The sequence below is a fragment of the Rhododendron vialii genome, chromosome 9a (assembly GCF_030253575.1).
Source record: "Rhododendron vialii isolate Sample 1 chromosome 9a, ASM3025357v1".
Classification (NCBI taxonomy): Eukaryota; Viridiplantae; Streptophyta; class Magnoliopsida; order Ericales; family Ericaceae; genus Rhododendron; species Rhododendron vialii.
The window spans coordinates 36,826,304-36,842,724 of record NC_080565.1 but is presented as its reverse complement, the minus strand read 5'-3'; the positions used below and the strand labels follow the sequence as shown (position 1 = coordinate 36,842,724).

General features: G+C 38.9%; 2 protein-coding genes across 2 annotated transcripts in view; both read left to right on the top strand.

Annotated features, from left to right (window-relative positions):
* Window positions 1-15,920, top strand: part of LOC131300121 (putative receptor-like protein kinase At3g47110) — a 79,966-nt gene extending 64,046 nt beyond the window's left edge. Inside the window, exon 2 of the mRNA XM_058325815.1 lies at window positions 15,347-15,920. Within this exon, the coding sequence (XP_058181798.1) occupies window positions 15,347-15,777 (431 nt within the window). The 3' untranslated portion in view covers window positions 15,778-15,920. The remainder of the gene's footprint in view (window positions 1-15,346) is intronic.
* Window positions 2,992-6,160, top strand: LOC131300135 (probable LRR receptor-like serine/threonine-protein kinase At3g47570). Its single transcript, XM_058325835.1, has 2 exons — window positions 2,992-5,272; window positions 5,387-6,160. The coding sequence occupies exons 1-2, from the start codon at window positions 3,544-3,546 to the stop codon at window positions 5,821-5,823; spliced, it is 2,166 nt and encodes a 721-aa protein (XP_058181818.1). The 5' UTR covers window positions 2,992-3,543; the 3' UTR covers window positions 5,824-6,160.
* Window positions 15,921-16,421: the final 501 nt, after the last annotated feature.

Here is a 16,421-nt window from a genome sequence, read left to right as displayed (position 1 = left end):
ACACACACATTATTGGTTGTTGAATGCCAGCTCTCAGGCATTTGCTTTTTTCGGAACAAGGCCTTTACATCTGGAGACAAGAATTTTTTCTGGGTCAATGCAGTTAGTAGTAATTTTGGAAAGGTCAGTGGGAATATATCTAAGGGATTTCTAGCTCGGAATAATGTGTATTTCCAACTCACTTAAAAGTTATGCATGTGAACATTATAACGCCAAGCTAGCAGGAAAATTGAGGTCTCTCACAGCATGGCCCTTCCCAATCTGCATAAATACAGTGTGAGCTAGAGCTGCAAGACTGAAGATAGGAGCTGGCTTCTAGCGTAGCTCGACGGTCTGATCTTAATCATGTGACTGCCTCCTCTCTTTTATGTCTCAAGTTTAAAACATCCAAATATTATCAACTCTTATGGATCCAGTCCAGGAGTAGTTCTTTGCCGCCATGAGTAATTCTCCGTGGCCAGGTGTAATTTTTCGTGGCCAGGAGTAATTCTTCGTGGCTAAGTGTAATTCTTTCGGTGGATTCCAAAGCTTAAAAAGCAAAAGCTTATTGCAAAAGAAAATTTTCCCATACATATTTTAGCAAATATGTATCGAGTAAGTAGATTAATGCCTATCCAAAAATCAACTCTTTATTACAAGCCACTTGGAATGATAGACATTTCTTAGCAACATACACGTGAACAATAACGGACATTACAAGCCTCTTGAAATGAACCGAGAGGCGGCTACCGCATTACTGACCCTCCAATTTCAGAGAAAATTGTATTAGCATAACAAGTAGTCACATTACCCTTTTCATCTAGCTGATTAGTGAGTATTGGTCTAGTCTTGTTGAAATGGCAAATTCATAACACAACGGTCTCCTACAGTGTTCACAATTTCTTTATCAGTGCAGATGAAGATATTTCCGTAACTAGAACAAATTTGTACTAACTACGGCTAGAGATTGTGTACAAGCTAGAAAACCATTCAGCTCGTTTGGAAAATGTGGAATGGAGGAGAAAATTAAAAAGAAGTAAAAGAGAAATTTAAGGAAAGTGTATTGTTCTTATTTGTTGAAAAAAGAAAAAGAAATATTGATTAACTGTGAAAGAGAGAAAATAGAAGGAAGGAAAAGGAAGCGTTAATTTTCCTTGCCCTTTTCTCGGACTTTGAAGTCCAAAAAGGAAGAGGAAATAGAGTCTTCCACCATGATAAAACTTGTTACTATGATCTCACCATAGAAAAGTGTACAAAATAAAACGATCGCCGTTAAATTAACACTCAACCCTCTTGAACGGTTGGAGTTTTTCCAAGTCCTCCGTTCACATTTTGTAAAGTATCCAAGAACCTTTAAAAGCTTTATTAGCTTTTATAATATTTGTTCACATTTTGTTTCTTTTCATGAGGATGTTTTCACATTTGATAAAGTATATGGAGGAGACAAGATAGAGCATTATTGCTTCCTTGCAATTCACTTCTGATAAAAGAAAGTGCATCGGACCCCACATTCTTCAAAAAGACCTCCTACATTTGTTGGGTACCCACATTTGTTCCCGCTTTCCTTTTCATTTACCACCTTTTCTAAGTGGAATACAGTATTAAGTAGGGTATTTCATCTGGGGCCAAAAGTTGAGGTCCCCTCAAATTTCTTGTTGATGAATGATTACGTATAGTAGAATAAAATAGTAATAATAATAATAATAATAATAATGTCACAACTATTTTTGTTTGTGCCAAAACTCTAGTGCATAAAAGCAAAAATAAAGGAATCTCAAGCTTTTAAAGATGGTTTTTTCTTGGAGCATTCCATTGCAATCTACCAATATTTTCCTCGTAAAGTGGGAAGACTTGCGAAAGACTAATGGGAACAGTTCTTTTGGGAGGAGTAGACTATAGTAATCAATTATCATTGCACTATAAATTACAGTATTGGCACTCCTTTAAGGGCACAACATTCTTCTTCATCTTCAATGTTTAGAATGCTAAAGTTGATGACATTTATCTCGTCATCTCTGTTAATTCATATGATCAAGCTACTCAGCTTGGCGTTATTTCTCACCACTGCCACACAAGTAACGTGCAGATTGAGCAATGAAACGGATCGATCAGCATTGCTTTCTTTCAAGGAACTTATAGCTGACGATCCGCTTGGCTCGTTAAGTTCCTGGAACAGTTCTCTCGATCTCTGCAAATGGGACGGAGTAACGTGCAGTCGCAAGCATCGGAGAGTAGTGGTTCTGGACTTGAGGGGAAAAAGTCTGAGGGGAACCATGTCACCTTTCTTGGGAAACCTCTCTTTTCTCAGATCCCTTTACCTCCAGGAAAATAGATTCCAAGGAAAAATCCCCCCGGAGCTCAGCTGCTTGTTCAGGCTACAACTTTTGAATTTCAGTAGCAATTCTCTCCAAGGGGAAATTCCATCCAATTTGTCAAACTCCCTCAGTATCATTTTTATAAAGCATAATGATCTAGTTGGAAAAATTCCAGCCTCGTTTGGTTCTCTTTCCAAGCTCATTGATCTTCTCCTTTTCTCCAACAACCTCATTGGAGGGATTCCACCTTTTCTCGGTAACCTGTCTCTCCTCCAAATGGTTGATTTGGGAGCGAATAGTTTCACAGGAACTATTCCACATTCCATCGGCCTCCTTGGCAACCTTAAGGAATTCGGCATTGGAGCGAATAAATTGTCAGGTACTGTCCCTCCCCCACTTTATAATATCTCAACTCTCACACATCTAATCATTGGGCATAATCAACTTACCGGCAGTTTACCCCAAGATATTGGCCTCACACTCCCTAACTTGCGAATGATAATGGCTGGGCGAAACCAATTCGGGGGACCTTTTCCAGTTTCTTTTTGTAATTCATCTAGAATGGAATTGCTTTCGGTACCAAGAAGCAACCTTTTGTTGGAACATTTCCAAAATATTTAATGAATATTAAATGTAAATATTGTTGAACGGTTTTAATCCAAGAGGCGTGACTATTCAGGTTAAATGAATAGACGTGAATATTGGATTTGAGCACAAAAGGTGTGTCTATTCAGGTTAAATGAATAGACATTACCAGACCAAAAGGTGTGACCATTGGGGTGAAATGAATAGACATGACTATTATAAATAGACATGACTATTGCATTTAATAAAAGAAGTGTAATCATTAGCCAACGGTCACGATCTATGCCTATAAAAGGCAAATGGTTCTACCAATTAAAAGGATGAAGAGAATCAGAACAATTCTGATTGTTCTTTCTCTCTAGAATTATCTCCTACGATTATACTTAAGAGGCTCGCAAAATCCAAAGGTATTCGGGTCTCTCTTCGTTTGTGCATAACGCAGTTAGACAACAGTTGGAGACTGAGCTTCATTTTATCTTGGAGCCGGCTTCGCTGTAACCCGGTGCACACCGAATTCTCTTGAATTGGTGGGGGCGAATATCGTCTTAAGGACAGCGACATAGTAAAGTGACTTGAAGCATCTCTATTTATCCATTTTCATCGGCTACGACGAATTTTGCACCAACACCTTTCCGGGCCAGTTCCCTTTGACCTAGGGAGAAAGATGAAGGATCTGTGGAGGCTTAATCTAGTCGAAAATAATTTAGGGTCAGGGGATGCTAGCGACTTGAGGTTCATTGATTCATTAACTAACTGCAGCAAGCTAGAAATATTGGGTTTCAATGAAAATGGTTTTGGGGGTGTTTTACCCACTTCCATAGCAAATCTCTCCAGTCACCTCAATACTTTAGCAGCAGGAGAGAACCAGCTGGTTGGACCCATCCCCGTGGGAATTTCAAACTTGGTCAACTTAAATACGTTGGGTTTGGAAGGAAACTTTTTTTCAGGGGTCCTTCCCTTTGAAATAGGGAAGCTTAGAAACCTCGAACGGGTATCTTTTGGTATAAACAAATTGTCCGGTCCCATACCAGAAAGCATTGGAAATCTCACTCAAATATTTGAGATATACCTATATCAGAACAACTTGAACGGAACCATTCCTTCAAGTATTGAAAACATCCGAGGCTTGCAAACCTTGGATCTCTCACATAATTTCTTAACTGGCCCCATACCCAAAACAGTAGGCCTTTTCTCCACTTTAACCTTCATGTACTTGGCTCATAACGCATTTATCGGTGTCCTACCACTCGAAATCGGGAAATTGAACAATCTCCAGGAACTAGATGTTTCAGAGAACAAGTTGTCTGGACATATTCCAAGTACTCTAGGAAATTGCTTGAAATTAGAAGGGCTTTTTCTAGAGGGTAACATGTTTCAGGGTAGTATTCCTCCCTCTTTTAGCTCCTTGAAAGGAATTGAAAGTCTAGATCTTTCACGCAATAACTTGTTCGGCCAAATTCCAGAAAATCTAGCAGCCCTCAGGTTTTTGAAGAATCTGAACTTGTCATTTAACAACTTGGCTGGTGAGGTGCCTTTGCAAGGTGTCTTCGGAAACTTGAGTACGATTTCACTTGTTGGGAACAGAGGGCTTTGTGGAGGCATTGCAGAAATGCGGTTACCTGCTTGCCCAATGTCCATAAAGAAGGAGAATCGCCTTGGGTTCAATATTATTGTTCCAATTGCTTGCATAATCCCATGTCTTTTAGTGGTGCTATTTTTGGTTGTTTATCTTAGGAAAAGAAAACAAAAAACCAAATCTCTCGCCCAACAAGTCATTGGAGATAATTTCTTGAGGGTTTCATATGACCAGCTCGTTAACGCCACTGGTGGATTCTCTTCATCAAACTTTATTGGAGCTGGAAGTTTTGGCACCGTGTACAAAGGAATTCTCCATGAAAACGAAAAAGCAATTGCAGTCAAGGTGCTCAATCTTGAACAAAGAGGAGCATCTAAGAGCTTCGTGGCTGAATGTGAAGCTTTGAGGAAAACAAGGCACAAAAATCTTCTTAAGATTATAACAGTGTGTTCAAGTGTAAACCATGCAGGTGAAGATTTTAAAGCACTAGTTTTTGAGTACATGCCCAATGGAAGTTTGGAGAAGTGGTTGCATCCAGGAGAAGATACACCACAACAAGAATGGAACATGAGCCTTTCCCAAAGGCTAAATATAGCGATCGACGTTGCATGTGCCTTAGAATACCTTCATCGCCGTTGTGAAACTCCAATTGTTCACTGTGATCTAAAGCCAAGCAATGTTCTCCTCGATGAAGACATGATTGCCCATGTGGGAGATTTTGGGCTGGCCAAGTTCCTCACCATAAATAACAGTAACAGTGATGGCGGGCAAACAAATTCACTTGCAATCAAAGGTTCTATAGGATATGTTGCACCAGGTAAGTGGGTCAATAATTGTTCTTTTTTTTCATCTTTGCTTTTTCCCTTTCAGACATTTGTATATAATATATAGTAGCCTACATTTCTTCAGTTCCTTACCTGTTTAAATGTAGAATATGGAACTGGAGGAAGGACATCTACAGAAGGAGATGTTTACAGCTATGGGATTTTGTTATTGGAAATGCTGACAGGAAAAAGACCGACAAATGGAATGTTTACAATCAGACAAAGCCTTCATGAATTTTGCAAGGTGGCATTGCCAGAGAGAGTGATGGAGATTGTTGATCCGCGCATGCTATTAGAAGAAGCTAATGAAGTTGAAAAAGATACTCAGAATGAAAGAATTAGACAAGCCAAAATAAGAGAATGCTTAGTTTCCCTTATGAGGATTGGAATTGCATGTTCTGAGGAATCACCTGGCAAAAGGATGAACGTCAAGGACGTGATCATAGGATTAATGACAATAAAGGAAGTCTTTCTTGGAGTAGGTATCCATGGCAAGAGACAAATGAGGATGCGACTCACCGGTGAAGGAACGTCTCTAGAATAGCTACTGAGAGTGCCGCTAGAGGAATTGACTCTGCGGAGGATGCTTGGAAGGTTTGAAGCACAATCACTTAGTTAGAAAGGCCAAAACCCAAATATGCAGGCAGTTTGTTAATCATGTAAATTAAAAAGAATAAAAGAGAAGGTGAAAGTTCTCTCCCACGTATAGTTTTGAGTTTTCAAGTAGTCATAGTTGTGCATATTTAATTAATTCCGTATGCATGTAAGTTCCCACAAAATGTAAGGCATTAAGAATGTGTGTGCCAGTAGCATCTTATATTGGTTTGGTAACAAATAGTAACATTTTCGAAACTCTCTCACTTGGGAATGGATGTGTTTTCTCGATGGAAACGGTTTTGGTCTCTGCTTTTCATAAGAAACATTTATCTTGCTAAATCCTTAGGGCTTCGACTGATTGTATATTTGTAGTTCAAATGCTGGCTATGGGAATGAGATTGCCTCATTTGGGCTTATGCGAATAGAAATAGGGAAATTTTTTGGGAGGTCTACTATAACATGTTTCTAACCCCACTAGTTTACTTTTAAAGTTTTTAACCCTCTAGTCTACTAATAATTTCAATGACAAAACTATCCTATGTAAAAGAAACAAGAGCCTTGTTTGGCTAACAGAAAGTCTATGGGTACATAAATTTGGTACAGATTTTGTACATAGATTTTTCGTGGGGCCCACTACGGGTCCCACACAAATGATCCGAGCCGTTCACTAAATGTAAAATATTTTTTCAAGGGCCATCGCAAAAATTCAGCTCAATCTGATACTTATAAATATTCGATCCAATCATCTAACTTTTTCATATCTTGAAATCTAAATGAAAAATTAGATGATTGGATCGAATATTTATAAGTATCAGATTGAGCTAAATTTTTGCAAAGGCTCTTGAAAAAATATTTTACATTTAGTGAACGGCTCGGATCATTTGTGTGAGACCCGTAGTGGGCCCCACGAAAAATCTATGTACAAAATATGTACCAAATTTCTGTACCCATAGACTTTCTGTTTGGCTAACAAAACAATTTTTCTATTTTTTTCGATCTTGTTGCAACCACGTAACCACCACCACCACGATGCCAACATATAACGTTATATGTGTGACAAAAAATTCTTTTTTTTTTTTTCCACCACCACCTTCGCCACCAACACCACCACGCCAATATATAACGTTATATATGTGACAAAAATTTCTATTTTCTATTTTCTATTCCTGTTTTGAGCCTTTCCCTTCTTGAAACCGCCACCCCTCAACATATAACGTTATATGTGTGAAAAAAATTTCTTTTTTCTTTAATTTTTTGTACCTGTTTTGAGTTCTTCTCTTTTTGAACTCGCCACACCTTAACATATAAGGTTATTTGTCCAAATTTGCGTTCTTGTCTTATGTTTGGTACTATATCAACCAAAAAGCACATTTAATCTTATATGTTCCAATCTGTCCTTTGTACGTTATAAAAAACGAAGATAAATTTGAGACATATAAAGTTATCTATTGATATCTAGAACATATTTTTGGCCAATACAAACACATATAATATTATATGTGTATATGTTCTGTGCATGTTGAAAAAATACACATATAATCTTATATGTCACAATCTACGTTCTTGCCTTATGTTTGGTAATACACTAACAAAGTGCACATATAATCTTATATGTTCCAATCTGTTCTTTGTACGTTTGGAATTCTGGAGCAGGTGTTGTTTTTGCTCTGTCCGTTATCTAAGAGAGAGAGAGAGAGAGAGAGAGAGAGCTATACAACGGATTATACATAGAGAGAAAAAGGTACACACACAAACGCACATATCCAAACAGATGAAGAGATCTGGCAAATTCACAAATGGTTTGCTGTAATTGAATATGAATCTGCAATCAACAACAACAAAATCTGATCCACCTTTTTTATCGATATAAAATGGCGGCCCCATTGACGGGGCTGCAGCACAGGGACGGCATCGGCGGGGTGGCTGTAATGGCAGGCCCACTGAACCAATCGAACAACAACAAGAAGCCTGGTAGTATTTGTATGAAGAATTCAGCCTTAAGATCACCGATTCTCATCTTCCTGTTCTTTCACAAAGCGATATGGACCGAACTCGACGGGCTCCACCGCGCCGCCATGGCCTTCTCCAACAATCAGGAGAGTGACGGTGTGGCCTTGCTTTTGCCGCTGTTAGAAAGAGAGGAGGCTGTGCTCCAGATTTGTTTGTGGTCTAGGGTCTCTCTCTATATGACAGTTTATATAAAAAGACATTTTTGTCTTGGTTTAATTTCTTTTTCAAAAGAAGTGGACTAAGGCCTTACAAAACGATATTCGTGGATTAGAAGGATTACAAACATTAGAGGTTGTGTAACTGGGTTACAAATTCTCTATAATGATGGACCCTAACTAATTTTTTAATAGAAATAAGCTACTAGGTTCCATATCAAACCATGGAGGTTTAACATCAAGCTGAGAAAGGGTATTGAATAGTCTCTAATCTTGATCTGAGAATGCCAATCACCTTTGGAATTTTCCTGTGTACAATCTCCAAATTCGGGACACCATCAGTCCACTTGATTTTTTCAGTAACTGAAAATTTAGAGGACGATGACGATGCTTCAGCAAAAATCTAATTGACCTGCCAAAATCGTTTGATCTGTTAATAGGTTCTCTAGTTTTCGTATAGGTAGAAGGACTTCTTCAGTAGTGCCTCCCTCTGGCGTATAGGTTCTCTGGGTTTTTTTTTTTTTTAAAATCATAGTTTGTCTAGTTTGAAACTGTCCTTTTTTGTTACCGCGAAGCTAACTAGGAAGCGATATTTGGAGTCTTGGACAAACACAGCGGCTGTGGAGCGAAATGATTTCGTTGTCGTATATTGGTTTTTCATCGAGCTGTTTAGCCAGTGTTTTGTTCTGATTGTAGCTCGGGTACTCATCGCCCGGTAAAAATGCAACACTCTTGTAATTCTCTCGTCTTAATAAAGTATGAAGTTTGCGCTCTGTAAAAGAAATCCGAGAAAAAGGTCGAGCTAACAGAGCTTTCCACGCAAGTGGAGTGGAGTACAGTTGGTACTTTCCTTATACTCTTATGCACATGGGCAGGATTCGATTCACGTAAGCACCCATTCCCTCTCCAAGTCCCCTAGAATAGAGTAGATTAGATTTAACAAATCACAAAAAATATATATATAACAGAGCTTTCCACCGTGATACAACCTACTACAGTGTCACCATATGAAAGTCTACAAAACAAAACGGTTGGAATTAACACTCAACCCTCTTGAATGGTTGGAGTTGCTCCAAATTCTTGTCTTTTTTCCCTTTCAAATCACGTCCACCAAGACTCATCCCACTAGTGACTAATTTTCAAAAGACAGGCCCATCTGGGCATATATTTCATGCTAGAGTAGTTCAATTTAACCTCAAATGTCATGAGCAGTGATTCCAAACACCCAAAGGAAGAGTGAAAGAGTGAGCGAACATTTCTTCGGTTTGGGTTATGAGGGAGGGTTTTTGAGAGTAATGAGTGAAAAGAGATAGATAGAGAAAATTTATTGGATACAATGCCCATAGATTTTAAGACCCCAAAACGAACAAGGCCTTTACATCTGGAGACAAGAATTCTTTCCAGGTCAATGCAGTGAAAGATGAAACTAGTAGTAGTAATTTTGGAAATGTAAGTGGGAATATATCTATGGGTTTGTCCGGAATAATGTGTATTTCCATCTCACTTAAAACATTAAAAGTTATGCATGTGAACATTTTAACGCCTGACAAGCAGGAAAATTGAGGTCTCTCACAGCATGGCCCTTCACAATCTGCATTTTCCAGGAGAATGAAAGGTCCAAGTCTTTGGTCGTCAATGTGAAGGAGGAGTCATCTTTCACATTGACGGCCAAAATTTTCATGAAAACTGGGTAATAAACAGACCGCTACATCTTTGGTGAATCCTGATAATTAAACAGTTTTGTATGCTTTAATTTGATGAAGTGCAGAAAGCCTTATGAACTCTCCTAAGAAATGAACTAATACCTTAAAACTAGGAATGCGAGTATGGAATGGAACATAGAATGAGTGGAAGGGTGCGGAAACATGTTTTAGCCTTAATAGCTCTAATGATATTTGAATTGGTTACTTTCGACCAACTATTCGTAACCCCAAATCTATTATTTTTGTGGTTCAATTTTATTATTATCTTTTAATATTTTGAATACCCTCTGTATCAATATAAAATAGGTTTCGATTCTGTTTAAAATTAGTGTGATTCAAGGATTTTACAAAAATATTTTGTTTTCCGTCTTGTTAAGGGTAGAATCGTCATATTACTTTGTCACCATAGAAAAGTCTACAAAACAAAATGGTTGGCCGCCAAATTAACACTCAACCCTCTTGAATGGTTGGAGTAGCTCTAAATTCTTGTTTTAATTTTTTCTTTTTTCCCCTTTCAAGTCACATCCACCAAGACTAATCCCACCCCACCTGTAAAAAACACTGGATCATTTGATCAGAGCTTTCCACGCAAGTGGAGTAGAGTGCAGTTGGTACTTTCCTTATACTCTCATGCATATGGGTAGGGTTCGATTCCCGTAAGCACCCATTCCTCTCCCCAAATCCCCTACGATAGACTAGATTAGATTTAACAAATGAAAAAAAATAAATAACAGAGCTTTCCACTGTGATACAACCTACTACTTTGTCGCCATAGAAAAGTCTACAAAACAAAATGGTTAGAATTAACACTCAACCCTCTTGAATGGTTGGAGTTGCTCCAAATTCTTGTCTTTTTTCCCTTTCAAGTCACATCCACCAAGACTCATCCCACAAGTGACTAATTTTCAAAAAGACAGGCCCATCAGGGCATATATTTCATGCTAGAATAGTTCAATTTAACCTCAAATGTCATGAGCAGTGATTCCAAACCCCCAAGAGTGAAAGAGTGAGTGAAAAATTCTTCGGTTTGGATTTTGAGAGTAACGAGTAAAAAGAGATAGATAGAGACAAATTAATAATCCACAAAAGTTAGACGCAAAATTAACAAATGCGAAAAAAAATAATTTTGAATTCCGAAAAATTTTAGTGGAACGTAGCCTTAGATCTTTAATTTGAAGGCAGACATAAAGATGTATGAATTATTGGGGGTGATGAATGTGAATTATGTGTAGGTGGGATTACATGGAATCGGGAGGGTCATTCTATCAAGATATGGATCGATTGGTTGCTTTAGAGAGAGGGCTAAGGACGTGGGCCAGATGGGTGGACGCCAATGTTGACTACTGTAGAACCAGGGTCTTCTTCCAATCCTTCTCTCCCACTCACTACAAGTAAGTAGTACTACAGCAACTCTCTCTCTCTCTCTCTCTCTCTCTCTCTCTCTCTCTCTCTCTCTCTCACACACACACACACACACATTATTGGTTGTTGAATGCCAGCTCTCAGGCATTTGCTTTTTTCGGAACAAGGCCTTCACATCTGGAGAGAATTCTTTCTGGGTCAATACAGTTAGTAGTAATTTTGGAAAGGTCAGTGGGAATATATCTATGGGATTTCTCGGAAAAATGTGTATTTCCAACTCACTTAAAAGTTATGCATGTGAACATTATAACGCCTAACTAGCAGGAAAATTGAGGTCTCCCACGGCATGGCCCTTCCCAATCTGCATAAATACAGTGTGAGCTAGAGCTGCAAGACTGAAGATAGGAGCTGGGTCCTTGTGTAGCTTGACGGTCTGATCTTAATCATGTGACTGCCTCCCCCCTCTTATGTCTCAAGTTCAAAACACCCAAATGTTATCAACTCTTATGGATCCAGTCCATGAGTAATTCTTTGCCGCCATGAGTAATTTTCTTTGGCTAGGTGTAATTATTCGCGGCCAGGAATAATTATTCGTGGCCGAGAGTAATTGTTACGGTGGATTCCAAAACTTAAAAAGCAAAAGCTTACTGCAAAAGAAAATTTTCCCATACATATTTTAGCAAAAATGTATCGAGTAAGTAGATTGATGCCTATCCAAAAATCAACTCTTTATTACAAGCCACTTGAGATGATAGACATTTCTTAGCAACATACACGTGAACAATAACGGACATTATGAGCCTCTTGAAACGAACCGAGGGGCGGCTACCGCATTACTGACCATCCAATTTGAGAGAAAGTTGTATTATCATAACAAGTAGTCACATTAACCTTTTCACGTAGCTGATTATTGAGTATTGGTCTAGTTTTGTTGAAATGGCGAATTCATAACACAATGGTCTCCTACAGTGTTCACAATTTCTTTATCAGTGCAGATGAAGATATTCCCGTAACTGGAACAAATTTGTACTAACTACGGCTAGAGATTGTGTACAAGCTAGAAAACCATTCAGCTCGTTTGGAAAATGTGGAATGGAGGAGAAAATTAAAAAGAAGTAAAAGAGAAATTAAAGGAAAGTGTATTCTTCTTATTTGTTGAAAAAAAGAAAAAGAAATATTGATTAACTGTGAAAGAGAGAAGATAGAAGGAAGGAAAAGGAAGTGTTAAAAGGAAGAGGAAATAGAGTCTTCCCCCCATGATACAACTTGTTACTGTGATCTTACCATAGAAAAGTCTACAAAACAAAACGATTGGGAAGACTTGCGAAAGACTAATGATCAAGCTACTTAGAATGCTAAAGTTGATGACGCTTATCTCGTCATCTCTGTTAATTAAACGATTGGCATGCCTTAAAGGGAGTCGCATTCTTCTTCCTCTTCAATATTTAGAATGCTAAAGTTGATGACGCTTATCTCGTCATCTCTGTTAATTCACATGATCAAGCTACTTAGCTTGGTGTTATTTTTCACCACTGCCACACAAGTAATGTGCAGATTGAGCAATGAGACGGATCGACTAGCATTGCTTTCATTCAAGGAACTTATAGCCGAGGATCCGCTCGGCTCATCAAGTTCCTGGAACAATTCTCTCGATCTCTGCAAATGGGACGGAGTAACGTGCAATCGCAAGCATCGGAGAATAGTGGTTCTGGACTTGAGGGGAAAAAGTCTGAGCGGAATACTGTCACCTTTCTTGGGAAACCTCTCTTTCCTCAGATCCCTTTACCTCCAGAACAACATATTCCAAGGTAAAATCCCAATGGAGCTCGGCCTCTTGTTCAGGCTGCAACATTTGAATCTCAGTTTCAATTCTCTCCAAGGGGAAATTCCAACCAATTTGTCAAACTATCTTACTGCCATTGATTTCAAGTCTAACAACCTAGTTGGCAAAATCCCAGCATCATTTGGTTCTCTCTCCAAGCTCACTTATCTTAACCTCATCGGAGGGATTCCACCATCTCTCGGTAACCTCTCTCTCCTCCGGATAGTGGATTTGGGAGTGAATAGTATCACAGGAACTATTCCATATTCAATCGGTCTGCTTCCCAACCTTCGGGCATTTAGCATTGGTGTGAATAAATTGTCAGGTACTGTCCCTCCCCAACTTTATAATATCTCAACTCTCAAGCATCTATCCATTTCATATAACCAACTTATGGGCAGTTTTCCCCAAGATATTGGCCTCACACTCCCCAACCTGCAAATGCTAGTCATTGGGGGAAACCAATTCAGGGGACCCTTTCCTGTTTCTCTTTCTAATGCATCTAAAATGAGAACACTTGATCTATCTATAAGCAACCTTTCCGGGCCAGTTCCCTTTGACCTAGGGAGAATTATGAAGGATCTATTTATTCTCAATCTAGGTAAAAACAATTTAGGCTCCGGGGACTCTAGCGACTTGAGGTTCATCAATTCGTTAACTAACTGCAGCAAGCTGCAAAAATTGCTTTTCTATGGTAATGGTTTTGGTGGCGTTTTACCCACTACCATAGCCAATCTCTCGAACCAGCTCATTAAGCTATCTGGTAGCGTAAATCACCTAGTTGGAACCCTCCCCGAAGGAATTTCCAACCTTGTCAACTTAGCTGGACTTTTTTTAGAAGATAATCTTTTCATAGGTATCATTCCTTGTGAAATTGGGAAGCTTAGAAACCTCCAACAACTAAGTTTGAGTAGAAACAAATTGTTTGGTCCCATCCCATCTAGTATTTGTAACCTCACTCAAATGTATCGACTAAGCCTAGAAGAGAACAACTTCAACAGCAGCCTACCTTCCGGTATTGAAAACATTCCAGGCTTGCAGATCTTGAATCTTTCTTACAACGTCTTAGCTGGTCCCATACCCAATACAATAGGCCTTTCCACCTCTTTAACTTTCCTGAACTTGGCTCATAACTCTTTTATGGGTGCCCTGCCACTCGAAATCGGGAAATTGAACAATCTCCAGGAACTTGATGTTTCAAACAACAAATTGTCCGGACATATTCCTAGTACTCTGGGAAATTGCTTGAAATTGGAAAGCCTTCGTCTAGAGGGTAACATGTTTCAGGGTAGTATTCCTATCTCATTTAGCTCCTTGAGAGGAATTGAAATTCTGGATCTTTCGTGTAATAACTTGTCTGGCCAAATTGAGGAATATCTAGCAGCCCTCATTTTTTTGAAGAATCTGAACCTGTCCTTTAACAACTTGGCTGGTGAGGTGCCCTCGCAAGGTGTCTTTGGAAACTTGAGTGCAATTTTACTTGTTGGAAACAAAGGGCTATGTGGAGGCAGTGCAGAAATGCAGTTGCCTGCTTGCCCAAAGTCCGTGAAGAAGGGGAATCGCCTTGGCTTCAAAGTTATTGTTGCAATTGCTTGCATGATCCCATGTCTTTTACTTGTGCAACTTTTGGTTATTTTCCTTAGAAAAAGAAAACAGAAAAACAAATCTCTCACTCAACCATCCATTGGAGATGATTTCTTGAGGGTTTCATACGATCAGCTAAGTAAAGCTACAAATGGGTTCTCTTCAACAAACTTTATTGGTGCTGGAAGTTTTGGCACTGTGTACAAAGGAATTCTTCATGAAGGTGAAAAATCAATTGCAATCAAGGTGCTGAATCTAGACAAAGGAGGAGCTTCGAAGAGCTTCATCGCTGAATGTGAAGCCCTAAGGAAAACAAGGCATAGAAATCTTCTAAGGATCATAACCACGTGCTCAAGTGTCGATCATGCAGGTCAAGATTTTAAAGCAATAGTTTTCGAGTACATGCCCAATGGAAGTTTGGAGAATTGGTTGCATGCAGGAGAGGATGCACCATGGCAAGCAATGAACTTGGAACTTACCCAAATGTTGGACATAGCAATCGATATTATGTGTGCATTAGACTACCTTCATCACAGTTGTGAAACACCAATTGTTCATTGTGATCTGAAGCCCAACAACGTCCTGCTAGACGAAGACATGACTGCCCATTTGGGAGATTTTGGGCTGGCTAGGTTCCTCACCACAGACATCAGTTATATTGGTGGAGAAGAGACCAATTCACTTGCAATCAAGGGTTCCATAGGTTACGTTGCTCCAGGTAAGAGGGTCAGTCAATATACTTGTTCATTTCCCTTCTCAAAAATCATTTGCAACAGTCCATTTTTCTTCAAAATGAGTGAACTTTATAATATCCTTCCCTGTTGAAATTTGCAGAATATGGAGTTGGAGGGAAGATATCTACACAAGGAGATGTTTACAGCTATGGGATCCTTCTATTGGAAATGATGACAGGAAGGAGACCAACAGATGAAATATTTACGGACAGACAAAGCCTTCATGAATTCTGTAAATTAGCATTGCCTGAGCGAGTGATGGGGACTGCAGATTCGCAAATGCTATTTGAAGAACCTAAGGAAGCAAGAAACGATGTTGATCAAAATGAGAAAATCAGACAAGCCAAAGTGAGGGAATGCTTGATGTCCCTTATGAGGATTGGGGTTGCATGCTCTGCAAAATCACCTAGCCAAAGAATGAATGTCAAGGATGCCTTGGTAGGATTAATGACAATAAAGGAAGTATTTCTTGGAGTAGGTATCCATGGCAAGCGACATTCCTGTGAAGAAACATCTCGGGCTCGCTACTAAGGAAATACACGGCAGGAATTGAGGCTGTAGAGGCTGATTGAAAGGTTTGAAGTTCAATTATTCACATAGAAAGGCGAAATCCCTTTATTTCAGCCTGTTTTCGTAGTATTGTAAATTCAACATACAATAAAAGTGGAAACACTCTCTAGTGTATAGTTTCGAGTTTTCATGTAATTCATAATTTTGCCTATTTAAGCTTGTGTACATTTTGCCTATATTGGTTTGTTAAGAAATACTAGAATTTAGGAACAGATACTTGTGCATATATTTTTCTGTCTTGTACTTCTGTATATTCATGCTTGCATATATGTAATGTTACCAATTAACAATTGACCACTCCGCCCGTTCCCTGGTTTGGATCCATCGAACCATGAAGAATAAATTAGTTACATGACAACTGAAACTTTTGTTGGCAAGGAGTAAATATTTGAGTGAAGGAATAATTCTGATACTGACTGGATTGCCAGGTCGGCTTAAAATTCCTAATTGGATTGTTTCTCGCTTATGCGATGCTTGCACATTTAATTTGAGGAGGGAAAAAAAAGGAAGAACAAAGTAAAACTATTGTGGTTGTGTTAGGAAATCGTTGAGCCAAGTAAATAGCTTTTCGGCAAAAACAAAAGGTCTGTTTTGTATCTGGTTAA

Bases quoted from the DNA above. Each gene is read 5' to 3' on its own strand.
- LOC131300135 (XM_058325835.1), top strand. From the start codon at position 3,544: ATGAAGGATCTGTGGAGGCTTAATCTAGTCGAAAATAATTTAGGGTCA. The intron at 5,273-5,386 runs GTAAGTGGGTCA...GTTTAAATGTAG, and splicing joins TATAGGATATGTTGCACCAG to AATATGGAACTGGAGGAAGG.